Below are 10,920 nucleotides of genomic sequence, written 5' to 3'. Positions count from 1 at the left end.
TCTTTGGCTTCCTGTCATTTTGCCTTCCCACTAACCGATTCCCTGGCGCCTAGTAGGTGCTCAATATTCTTTTGAATGACTGGCTAGGCCAAGAGGTGCAGGAGTTGAGCTGGGGCTGGAGCAGCGTGGCCCTGTGTCGTGTACCTTCGGTGTGACTGGGAGGGCAGCTGTACAGGACAATGGATTTGCCCAGCTGTTATGTAACATATCTCTGCCTCTCCCTCGGTCGGGTGGTTGGGGTGTGTAGTCCTGCGGACAGAACTCCAGTAAGCTAGCTCTGGCCTCCCTCCACGGACCCTCACCTCCTCCTGCCTTGGAGCGAAGTGACTTAACCTGATAGGTGTGTTTGGAATGGTAGGCGGGTAGGCATGGCCACTTCCTGTGCCTTGTCTCTTGGGGGCCAGGTGCTAACCGGCTGCACACCTGCTTTGCTCCCCCGTGGCTGGATGTGTGGGAGCAGACCCCATGTGGGAAGGCCTGCGGAACCGTCTGATTCTGGGGCTGTGTTAGGAGCTGCCCCAGCAGGTGCCCCAGTGTCAGTGTGTGGTGCTAAGGTGACATTTGTCTCTCATCTTCTTACTGCTTTGACGTGCTTCCCAATTGTTTTCGAACTCAGTTGGGAAAACGCAAGGCATTTATTTGTCCAGCAACCCCCAGCAGCAGCTGTCCCCTCTGACTGTGGGGGCTGCCAGGGCCAGACAGGGAGTGTCAGAGCACCAGGGCATGCAGAAGTCCCTTCCACCAAGTGCCCAGGGCCTCTCTGATCCTTTCCAGCTCTCAGCGTCCACCGTGTTTCTCACTGCCCTCTGGGAGACCAACCACCGCAGGGACAGCCCCTCTGGCCTGACCTGGGCAGGAGTAAAGGTTTGCACAGGGTTGGCAGACCTGGCCATGCATGTGTGCAGGGGACACCGTTGGGTCACCTTAGGGTGTGAGGGGGGAGGGCGAGGCTGAGGTGAGGAGGCCCTGAGGGCTATGCTCTAGAAGTTTCTGGCCCCAGGTCTTCTGCGCCCCAGCTGGAGCTCTCCTAGCTGTGCCGATCTGTAGGAGGCAGAGGGAGACAGCTGGAATCACAGCCTCAGCTGCTCACCAGGCCTCTACCAAGAAGGACGCCCCTACCAAGAAGGTGTCTGGCCACTCTTCTTGGGGGGTCCACACTCCCGATTCTGCACCCCCCCCAGCCGTCCCAGGGCCACCCAACCCCCCCTGCACAAGGGGCTCAGGAAGGTCTGGCTGTTGCATGCCACCCACTCCCGCCCCTCCAGGTGGACAGGCCACAGGGGAGAGGCCCCGTCCAGCCTACACCTTGAGCCCTGGGCTTGCCTGCCTAAACCTCTGGCCCTGGAGCCCCAGGCCCTGCTTCCCGCTGCCCCCGGCCTCTCACCTGTGCCCCTGTCTCTGGGGAGCTGCCCCGTCTCCAGGAAGAGCCAGAGGTTACTACATCTGTGCGACTCCACTCGGGTCACCCAGTAGCTGGCCACTGAGCCTGTGACTGGGGAGCGGGGGGCAGGGGCCAGTGGGCTGTGGGCCTGGGCCTCTGCACCTCTCAGGGAGAGGGGGCCTGGGCCCAGGCTTCTTGTGGGCAGATGGTGGTGGTGGGCTTGGCAGGACTCCCACCGAGAACTAGGACCCCAGCCCAGGAGGCAGGGATGCTGGGACCACAGCTTCCCCACCCCTAGTGGGAACCCGCCCCTGCGGAAGAGCCAGCATCCCCTCCGGCAGCTCAGGTGCACGTTAAGGCCGCAGGTGCAGGCCCTGGGTACCCACCCACGGCCACCAGCACGCTCCACTGGAAGGGGTACGGAAGCTTCCTCCGAATGAACATCTGCAGGCCGAAGGCTGCACCCGTGCCTGCCAAGAGCCAAGGGCCCCATCAGCCAGCCCGCCCACGAGGCTGGCGGGGGACCCACCTGGGCGCCGTCTGAGTGCCCACAGCCCCGGGGAGGCTCCCAGCGTCTGAGAACGGGCGGCCCGACGCCACCTGCTGGGCACTCAGGGTGAGACAGGAGGGTGAGGTCTCTCCAGACCCCAGGACTTCCGGACCCAGCCTACCTGTGACAAAGGTGAAGATGCCCTTCACGAAGGCCTTCGACTGGCACGCGGCGTACTCCCCCAGTCCCTGGGATGGGGGAGGAGTGAAGGCTCAGCTCCCCTCCCTCTTCTTTCACAGGCCCTCCTGTCCCTCCTTCGGGCACACTCTGGCCGTAAGGAAGGGGACCACGCATCGGGAGGCCCTGGGGGCTTGGACACATCGCACCTGCCTCCGTGTCCACCCAGGCTGCACCGATCCCCATAACAGGAGGGTCCCCCCGCTCTCGGTCCCTCTTCCCTGAGGAGGGTAACCCCCCTCCGAGCCCGCAGCCGCCCCGCTCAGGTCAGCTTCTGAGGTCCGCGGCCCGCGTCCCAGGCCAGCCTTCTCACCGGGTGCTTGGCGGCCACGGTGTCGTCCACCCGGGACAGACCCAGGTTCACCATGGCTGGCAGGTCCCCGGAGCGGGCGGGCGGAGCCTGCGCAGGACGTGCGGAGGGGCGGGTGCGGCAGGGGGCGGGGCCTGCGCAGGACGTGTGGAGGGGCGGGGCGAACAGGGAGCGGAACCTGCGCAGGAGGGGCGGGGCCTGCGCAGGAGGGGCGAGTGTGAACAGGGGGCGGGGCCTGCGCAGGAGGGGCAGAGGGGCAGGGACGAGCATGCCGCTGATGCTAACTGAGGGGCAGGAGCCCCTCATGAAGCCCACTGCGAGGTGCCCAGCCCTGGCCCATTTCCTGGAGGGACACGGAGGGCACACGCAAATTAGGAGAAGGTGGACAGTGTGTTTGCAGAGCAGCTACGCAGACATGGGTGGGACGCGGGGGACCCTGAGGCGGGGGCAGGAACCTAGAGCTCAGAGCAGCAGAGCTGAGCACCCCAGGTCAGAGGGTCAAGGGGAGGACCTGTTCCAGCATGTAGAGGGGGGACTGTGTAGGTGAGGCCCCCCAGGGACTATAGGGGGGGACCTGGCCAGCACAAAATAACCTTGATTCACCTCCCAGCTCCTGCTGGGCCCCCCTGGGGCGGAGCCCAACTGGGCAGGGGGCCCCGGGGCCCTTGACATCGTCCACGCAGTTTGAGCTCCCTCCGTGGTCAGCAGGGTGGAGGCTCGGAAGACCTGGAGATTCCTTCTCCTCCCCTGAGGACAGGGGTCTGGAGTTAGGAAGCTCCCTGGAGGCAGGAACCTGACCGGAGCCTGGGCCTGGGGGAGATGGTCAGCAGCCCTGACCAACCAAAACCAGTGAGAGTTTACTGGAAGGATACTGGGGCTCCTGGATTAGCAGGAAGCTGGAGAACCAAGAGAGTGGGAACGGGGGCAGGTCCGGGGGTCTGGTGAACAGGAACAGAACAAGAACCTCCAAGGGGAAGTGTTGGGTCTGAGCCATGCTGGGGTCCTAGCTCCAACCAGCCCCTGAGTCCTAGCCCTCCTCCTCGAGGCTCAGACCCCAGGGCAGGCCACGGGGGCTGCTGGGCAAGGTGGCAGCCCCCCACACCTGTGCCCCTTGGCCTTCACAGCGTGATGCTGGGAGGGGGTGAGGCCGGGAAGCCAGACAAGGCTCCAGGCCTGAGTGCCCGCTGCAGCCGTGGACAAGGCCGGCGATGCCACCCGCCCAACCCCCGGGCTGCAGACGTGCTGGCATGGTATAGACGCCCCGGGTTTTAGCGGACCTGCAGGCCAAAGCGACCTTCCTCCCTCATTTATCCACAGCTATGAACTGAGCACCTTCTGCAGCCGGAGCTGGGGAATCAGAAGCCAACAGGCCACCTGCAGCTCCTCTTGTCCCCGAATTTATAGTGTGTGGAGCAGAGACAATAAATAAACCCAGAAGAAAATGCGGATTAAGCTCCAAGCCTGGAGGAAAGAGACGGGGGTGGGGTATAGACTGGGGTTTGAGGAGGGCTGCTTGGAGGAGGCAGAGGCCACAAGCTGCCCAGGGAGCAGCAGGCTCCGAGCTGGTGCCGGAAGAGCCACAGGGCCAGGGGGCTGGGTTTTATCCTCCGTGCTATGATGACTCCGGAGACTTTTAAGCAGGGCTGCATCAGATTTATGCCCACTGTGTGGCCGAGGACAGAGGGAGCCAACGGGTGGCTGGGCTGCATTGAAGACGGTCAGGGACGGGCTGGTGGTGGGTGTGTCTTCCGTGGGTTGAGGGGTTGCCCTGCACCTGGGAGGCTCCTCGGGGGGGTCTGCAGGTTGTTGTCTGTCCCTTGGTCCTTGGCGAGCCTTGGTCCTGTGGTTGGTGTGGGCGTCTGTCCCTCGGTCCTTGCTGAGCCTGGCGGTCCTGTGGTTGGTGTGGGCATCTGTCCTGCCCCCACACTTTTCCTTGGAGCTCTGGCCTTGGAGTGGGGTGGGGAGGACTTGGCACTCCTTTGGCCTTTCTGTCCCCCAACCCGAGAGGTGCGTTTGGGGGAAGATTTCGTAGGTATTTGTAGCTTGTATAGATGTGTTTTAAACAATGAGGTCTAATTTGCACGTAGCAGAACTCACTTTTTATTGTCAGCTCTGCGAGTTTATAGACAGACGCAGGCCCTGCCACGGCTGGGCATCTTCCTGTTCCTGGGGACTGGCCTATTCTGGAAGGTTCTAGAAAGGAATCCCCATCTGCAGTCTTCCTGAAAAGGCCTCTCTCACTCAGGAATGCATCCGGGATTTGTCTAAGCATGTTACCTGAGTGGATGGTTTGTTCTTTCCATGCCCTCTTGCCATGGAGGACCCGTCATCCTGGTAGCCGCGGGAGATACTTGGTGGCTTCTGCTTTTTGGTGGTGGTGCGTAGAGCCCTCCAAACACCCACGAGCAAGGGTTTGCCAAAGTTTTCATTTTTCTCGTGTAAACACCGAGGTGTGTGATCGTCATATTGTCTGGGAAATGAGTGTGTCCCTTTCTGAGAATCGGCCACACGCTGGCATCCCGGCAGCGAGTCCTTGCTGGATGGCGACCGGCCGCTCCCAAAGCTGCGGCGTGTCTCAGAGCAGCTTCGCCTTACGTGTCCCCTGACTCACGGACGCAAGTTCACGTGTTTATTTTCCATCTGGACGTCGTCTTGGGTGAAGTGGCTTTTCAAATCTGTTGCCTGTTTTTTTTTTTTTTTTTTTTTTTTTTAACTTGGGTTGCTTATTTTTCTTATCATTGCATCTTGAGAGTTCTTTACAGATTCAGGATTTAAGTCCTTTATCAGATGCGTGTTCTGTAAATATTTTCAAGTCCCAGTGACTCTGGGACCTGGCCAGAGCTGGGATCCCCTGAAACCCAGAGCAGGCGGCACTCAGAAGCCTTCTGCTTCTCCCCTCCTTCCCTGCTAGGGGACGTGGGTCTTTCTCTGGCCCTGTAGGCCCTTCCACTCTGGAGCACTTAGCAGCGCACGCCCCCGATCAGAGGCCACCAGGTGGTCCTCCAGTGGAGTCTCTGTTGCTCTGTCTGCGTGCACACGAGAGGTCACTCGGGAGGCCTTGCCAGTGACCCCCACCAGCCCGTGGCGCCTCCCTGGCGACACTCGGGGCTGCACGCTTATGCAACCATTGATAAGGTGGTTGTGACGCCATAATCCACCCTAAGTGGCGGCTCAGCTCCGCCCTCCAGACAGGCCTGCTGGCGGCTCAGTTGGTGGCTGCGGAGGGGGCGGTGGGGTCCGGAGTGAGGGGCACCCCGGCCTCTGATGTCCCCTCGGTCACGGTTGGGCTGGCCAGTGGTGACTCCACTCCTGTCGGGGGGGAGTGAGTGAGGACTTTGGGGGCCCAGACCCTGAGTAGGGGCCCGCTGGCTAGAGCACCCCCAAGCACCCTGGGCCCCCAGCCCCAGCAGTCTGGAGGTGGATGGAGGCCAAGATGAGGTCTCTGCTTGGTCCTAGGTGACTGGCTGGCAGGTCTGGATCGGGAGAGGTGAGAGGTGAGAGCCCGCCTCTCTGGAGCCCTCCAGGAAATGACCCCTGGGGCTGGTGGGGGACCTTGGGTGATTGTGCGGGACAATGGACAAAGAGGGCTGAATTTCCAGAGCCACGTGCCTTCTGCTGCCCGACTGCTCCTCGGTGGAGCCCAGCTGGTGGGCTGGGCTATAAAGCCTGGCCTCCTGGGGCTCGGATTCAGGTGCCAGGGGCTGGAGAGCAGGCATGGTGATGAAGTGCGTCCTGCTGGGCCAGGTCCTGGTGCTGCTCTGGGTGTCCGTGGCTTGGGCTGAGGTCCTGGTGCAGCCCGATTTTGATGCTAAGAAGGTAACAGAGGCCGCTGTGCTGTGTCGCAGGTGGGCGTGGGGCCTGAGCCCCACGGGAAATGCTAGCACCACGGGGTAACAGTGCGCCGTCCTCGGACCCTTGGAGCCTCTCTCCATTTAATCCTGAAACAACCCTGTGGGGGTAATTACTGACCCATTTTACGGTTGGGGGAACCGAGGTCATGCAACCCACCCAGGTAGGTGGCAGAACAGGGGCTCAGGGCAAGAGATGGGCACAGAAACCCCCGGCCGTGTGGTTCCAGACAAGCCTGTGTGGCCATGTGGCTTTGTGGCCCTGGTCCCAGGGCAAAGCCAGCCACCGAGCTGCTTTGCAGTTCTCAGGCCTCTGGTATGTGGCCTCCATGGTCTCCGACTGCAAGGTCTTCCTGGGCAAGAAGGACCACCTGCTGATGTCCACCAGGGCCATCAAGGCCATGGCGGGGGGCAACCTCAGTGTCCACATGGAGTTCCCTCGGTGAGTGTGATGGGCTGGGGGTGGGGGTAGGCTGGGCCAGCAGCTGAGAGTGAGTCCCGGGCTGTGCACCCCCAGGGCTGATGGCTGTCACCAGGTGGATGCTGAGTACCTGAGGGTGGGCTCTGAGGGCCACTTCAGAGTCCCAGGTAGGTCCTGCTCCACCTGCCTTCCGGGACCCCTGACACAGCTTCTCCATGGGATGGCGTGGACTGTCCTTCTACCTGGGACCACCCCCATCACCATCTCCTGCCCCTCCCCTCCTTCCCTCCACCTTCTGCCCTTCCCTTGAGCCCCGAAGCAGAGGACAGTGTGGGTGGGGGTCAGTGTCTGGGCCCTGTACACTCCTCCATGGCTGCGTGGCCCCCTCCCCTGCAGCCCTGGGCTACCTGGACGTGCGCATCGTGGACACAGACTATAGTTCCTTCGCCGTGGTCTATGTCCACAAGGAGCTGGAGGGAGCGCTCAGCACCATGGTGCAGCTCTACAGTGAGGGCGCCCAGCTGCCGCCCTCCCTACTCGGGCCCCCACTGGTCACTGCCCACCTGGCCCTCTCCTCCCCACCCCGGCCCCTCCCCACCTTCTCTGTCTCCCCCCAGCCCCACCCCTCAGGACCTGCCTCCCCACATCAATCACCCCCAACTTCAAGCCAAGAAGGACCAGACAGGGGTGGCAGGACCCCCCAGCTCTTCGGATGGGTAGGAGTCAGCTCGAGGGGCCCCTGAGGGCCGGGCACCCTGGCTGAAGCCCATGCAGCTCTCTGGCCTCCTGAGGGTGGGGACCCACTGCCTGAGAGCCTAAGTGGGGGCTGAGGTCCTATTTTGCTTTAATTTCTGAGGGCTTTGACAGAGCGAGCCAGGGGCTCACCAAGGTACGGAGGTTGGGGTGAGGGCTGGACACTGGTTTTGGCCTGAGGGGTGGGGGCCCAGGGGGACATGGCCCTGGGGAAGAGTCAGGCCATCCCAGTCTCCCAGATACCTCCTGTGAATTAGGAAAGGACACCCTTCTGGGTGGCTTCCAGTCCCCATTGATCCCCCAGCCAGGCAGGCACCTTTGTGCAGTGCACTACCTGCCCAATCTTGGGGGGTAGACCTGCTGTCAACTCTCAAGGAAGAGCACTGAGGCCAGGAGAGCTCCGCCCCCCTCCCCTCTCTTCTGTGAGCCCCAGGAGACCTCCGCCCACCTCCCCTCACCTCTGTGAGCCCCAGGAGAACTCCGCCCCCCTCCCCTCACCTCTGTGGGCCCCAGGAGACCTCCGCCCCCCTCCCCTCCCCTCTGAGAGCCCCAGGAGACCTCTGCCCCCCTCCCCTTACCTCTGTGAGCCCCAGGAGACCTCCACCCCCCTCCCCTCACCTCTGTGGGCCCCAGGAGACCTCTGCCCCCTCCCCTCACCTCTGTGAGCCCCAGGAGACCTCTGCCACCCCTCCCCTCCCCTCTGAGAGCCCCAGGAGACCTCCGCCCCCCTCCCCTCTCCTCTGAGAGCCCCAGAGCTCACAGGGGCCCTCCTCTGCCCCAGGCCGGACCCAGGAAGCAAGTCCCCAAGCTGTGAAGATCTTCCGGGACTTCTACCCCACCGTGGGGCTCCCGGACGACATGATGGTCATGCTGCCCAAGTCGGGTACACAGGCCCCTTCCCAACTCCTGGGAGTGAGCCAGACGAGGTGGCATCTCTTGTGAGGGTGGGCTGACAGGCCCTCCAGCCGCTGCTGCCCACAGCCACCTCTTTCCCCCGACACACACTAAGGAAGAGGTTTTGGGCCACCAGGAAGGGAGAGTCTTTCAGTGGGTGGGGCTGTTTGGGGGCCCAAGGCACCCAGGGGTCGGGCTGCCCGAAGCTGTGGGCGTCCCGGCCGGCTCAGCCTCGCAAGGACTGTCTTCCTTCCCACAGATATGTGCTCCTCTGGGGACAAGGAGGCTCCCTGACACCTGCGGAGACCCACCTTGGCCCTTCCCAGGTAGGAGGGAGGCAGGGTGACTCCTCCGTCCTGTTCCCCAGGGCCGGTGTGGGCAGCCCCTGGCCGCCTCTGCCCTGGCTGCCGTGCACCCTGCCTCCCGCGATCCCACGCCCCACACCCTCCACCCAGGTGCCTGGCCGTCCACTTTCACGATTCAGGCTTCAGCTTACATGCTACCTCTTCCAGGAAGCCTCCTCTGATTTCCTAGGGCTGCCTTAACAAATTACCACATATGACAGAAGTGTACTCCCCACAGTTCTGGGGGCCAGAGGCCCAAAGTCAAGGAGTGGGCCGGGCTGGTTCCTTCTGGAGGCTCTAGGGCAGAATCTCGGCCTCTCCCAGCTTCTGCTGGTGCTGGCAGTCCTCGGCGTCCCTTGGCTTGTAGACCCACCCCTGCTACCTCTGCCTCGATTGTCACACAGCTGTCCTCCCTCTGCATGTGTTCAAATGTCCCTCTTCTTACGAGGACACCAGTCACGGGGGCCGGGCCCACCCTACATCCATGACGGTCTCATCTCCATCCTTAACTGGTCACATCCACAAAGACCCTGTCTTCAAGTAAGGTCCTGTTCTGAGGACCTGGGTGGACATGAATTTTGGGGGATGCTGTCAATCCAGTATGCTGCGTGTCCCACAACCTCTGACTCACCCCCTGGGTTGCTGGGCCTTGGAACTGTCTGGGTACTTGGTCTCCCCCAGAGGGTCCCATGAGGTAGGAACTGCCACCTTGCGGATCACTGCTGTCACAGGGCTAGGTCCCCGGGAGCCCTTGGGACATGGAAACAGGTGGGCTCTTGGGGACACCTTCCCCCTGAGTACATGCCAGGAAACTGTCCAGCCCCTTGCTGAGTTCACAGTGAATAGTTTGGGAACCCACATAAAACAATAAATAACAGAAGTGTCAGAGGCAGCCCTGTGGCCCCTCCTGGCAGGCCTGTGTTTGTGTGGTGGGGCTCCTTCCTCACCCTGCAGGGAGCGTGCCCGGCACCCCGCCCGGCACCCCTCCCGGCACCCCTCCCGGCACCCCGCCCGGCACCCCTCCCGGCACCCCACCCGGCACCCCGCCCGGCACCCCGCCCGGCACCCCACCCGGCACCCCTCCCGGCACCCCGCCCGGCACCCCACCCGGCACCCCGCCCGGCACCCCTCCCGGCACCCCTCCCGCACCCCTCCCGGCACCCTGCTCTCCCTGGCTGTGCTGGCTGTCCACCCAGTGGGGTGTTTGGGCTGCTCAGACTTCTCACGGGTCTAGAAGATGCTGCCAGCCTCCTGGCCCTGTCTGCACCACACAGGCGGTTGTCTTTGGTGGGAGGAGGGGGTAGGGATGTGTCAGATCACCCTCCGGAAGGTTCTACCTTCGGAGAGTAGGAGCCCCAGCTTCTCGCTGCGTGCTCCGCCCCAACCTTCAGGGTGAAGTGCCCCAAGTTGACCCCCTCTCAGGGGCTGAGTCTGGGGGTTTCGCTGTGCTTCTTGGCCTCTGGTGCGCCTGGGGGGCACCTGCTGTGGATGGGGGCAGCTAGAGGCTCTGAGGAGTGTTTGTTGAGAGTGGGTGCACGGAGCGACCGTGCCTTTCCTGTCTGGCAGGGTGAGCTGGACCAGCAGACCTTGTCGTCCCGAGTTGTCTGGACCCACCATCCTCCTGGGTCACCCCCTCCTCTTCATGCCCGGACCTCCCTCTTCCACTCAATAAACATATTCTGCAGTCTAGAGGCCCCTCACTTCCTTGCAGAGGCCCTTGGGGAGTCCTGTCTTGATCCAGGACTCCTGGGGAAACTGAGGCAGGGAAGTGGGCCTGCAGGAGACACTGACCACTGGGCACCTCCTGGCTTGAGGGGACAGGAGGCTCCAGTCCAGCGTGGCACCCGTGAGGGCCTGTACCCGTGGGCGGTGTCTAATGCCACTGCCCTGGCCCCCATGGGTTCCCACACCTTCAGGGAGCCAGGGTGCCCTGTGAAGACCAGCCTTGCTGCTGGGCTCCGCTGGGCATGCACAGACCCCTGGCTGCAGGAGCTGGGGGCACAGCAACATGGGGGCTTCGAAGCAGGGTCATGGGGGTGTTCCCTCCTGCCGCTGGGGTGACCTTGACCTTTGGCATGTCATATGCTCCACAGTGGAGCCCTGGACACACACAGTGAACTTGCTGCATTCCTTATTCGGGAAACTGAGGCATAGAGAAGTTGGTGACTTGCCCAGCAAGGGGCCAGGCTGAGGTTCAGGCCCAGCGGTCAGGCTCCAGGGCCTGGGCTCCCTGCGGACCCTC

The 10,920-nt window shown here is 62.8% G+C and overlaps 2 protein-coding genes and 1 long non-coding RNA gene across 11 annotated transcripts; 2 read left to right on the top strand and 1 right to left on the bottom strand.

Moving 5' to 3' along the window:
* Nucleotides 1–616: 616 nt before the first annotated feature.
* TMEM141 (transmembrane protein 141) lies at nt 617–2,554 on the bottom strand. The gene is made up of 5 exons (XM_036073177.2): nt 2,422–2,554; nt 2,053–2,119; nt 1,768–1,851; nt 1,385–1,492; nt 617–1,041 (listed from the first exon to the last, which is right to left on the bottom strand). The coding sequence occupies exons 1-5, from the start codon at nt 2,473–2,475 to the stop codon at nt 1,028–1,030; spliced, it is 327 nt and encodes a 108-aa protein (XP_035929070.1). The 5' UTR covers nt 2,476–2,554; the 3' UTR covers nt 617–1,027.
* Nucleotides 2,555–2,685: 131 nt separating this feature from the next.
* LOC144380095 (uncharacterized) lies at nt 2,686–3,870 on the top strand. The gene is made up of 2 exons (XR_013443902.1): nt 2,686–2,799; nt 3,736–3,870. It is a non-coding gene; the product is annotated as an uncharacterized LOC144380095 (long non-coding RNA).
* A 309-nt stretch (nt 3,871–4,179) lies between these two features.
* LCN15 (lipocalin 15) lies at nt 4,180–10,367 on the top strand. Of its 9 annotated transcripts, none has more exons than XM_078062047.1 (9): nt 4,180–5,912; nt 6,018–6,234; nt 6,569–6,708; nt 6,784–6,854; nt 7,084–7,194; nt 7,305–7,403; nt 8,222–8,323; nt 8,594–8,660; nt 10,245–10,367. In XM_078062047.1, the coding sequence occupies exons 2-8, from the start codon at nt 6,133–6,135 to the stop codon at nt 8,626–8,628; spliced, it is 660 nt and encodes a 219-aa protein (XP_077918173.1). In that variant the 5' UTR covers nt 4,180–5,912; nt 6,018–6,132; the 3' UTR covers nt 8,629–8,660; nt 10,245–10,367. The 9 variants fall into 9 exon arrangements, with proteins under 9 accessions (XP_077918173.1, XP_077918176.1, XP_077918180.1 ...); XM_078062049.1 differs by lacking the exon at nt 6,018–6,234 and adding an exon at nt 6,264–6,430 and having other exon boundaries at nt 4,181–5,905; XM_078062048.1 differs by lacking the exon at nt 6,018–6,234 and adding an exon at nt 6,264–6,430 and having other exon boundaries at nt 4,181–5,912.
* Nucleotides 10,368–10,920: the final 553 nt, after the last annotated feature.

This window comes from Halichoerus grypus, chromosome 14, assembly GCF_964656455.1.
Source record: "Halichoerus grypus chromosome 14, mHalGry1.hap1.1, whole genome shotgun sequence".
Taxonomy (NCBI): Eukaryota; Metazoa; Chordata; class Mammalia; order Carnivora; family Phocidae; genus Halichoerus; species Halichoerus grypus.
Note: the sequence above shows the minus strand (reverse complement) of the source record. Positions and strands in the feature narration are given on the sequence as shown.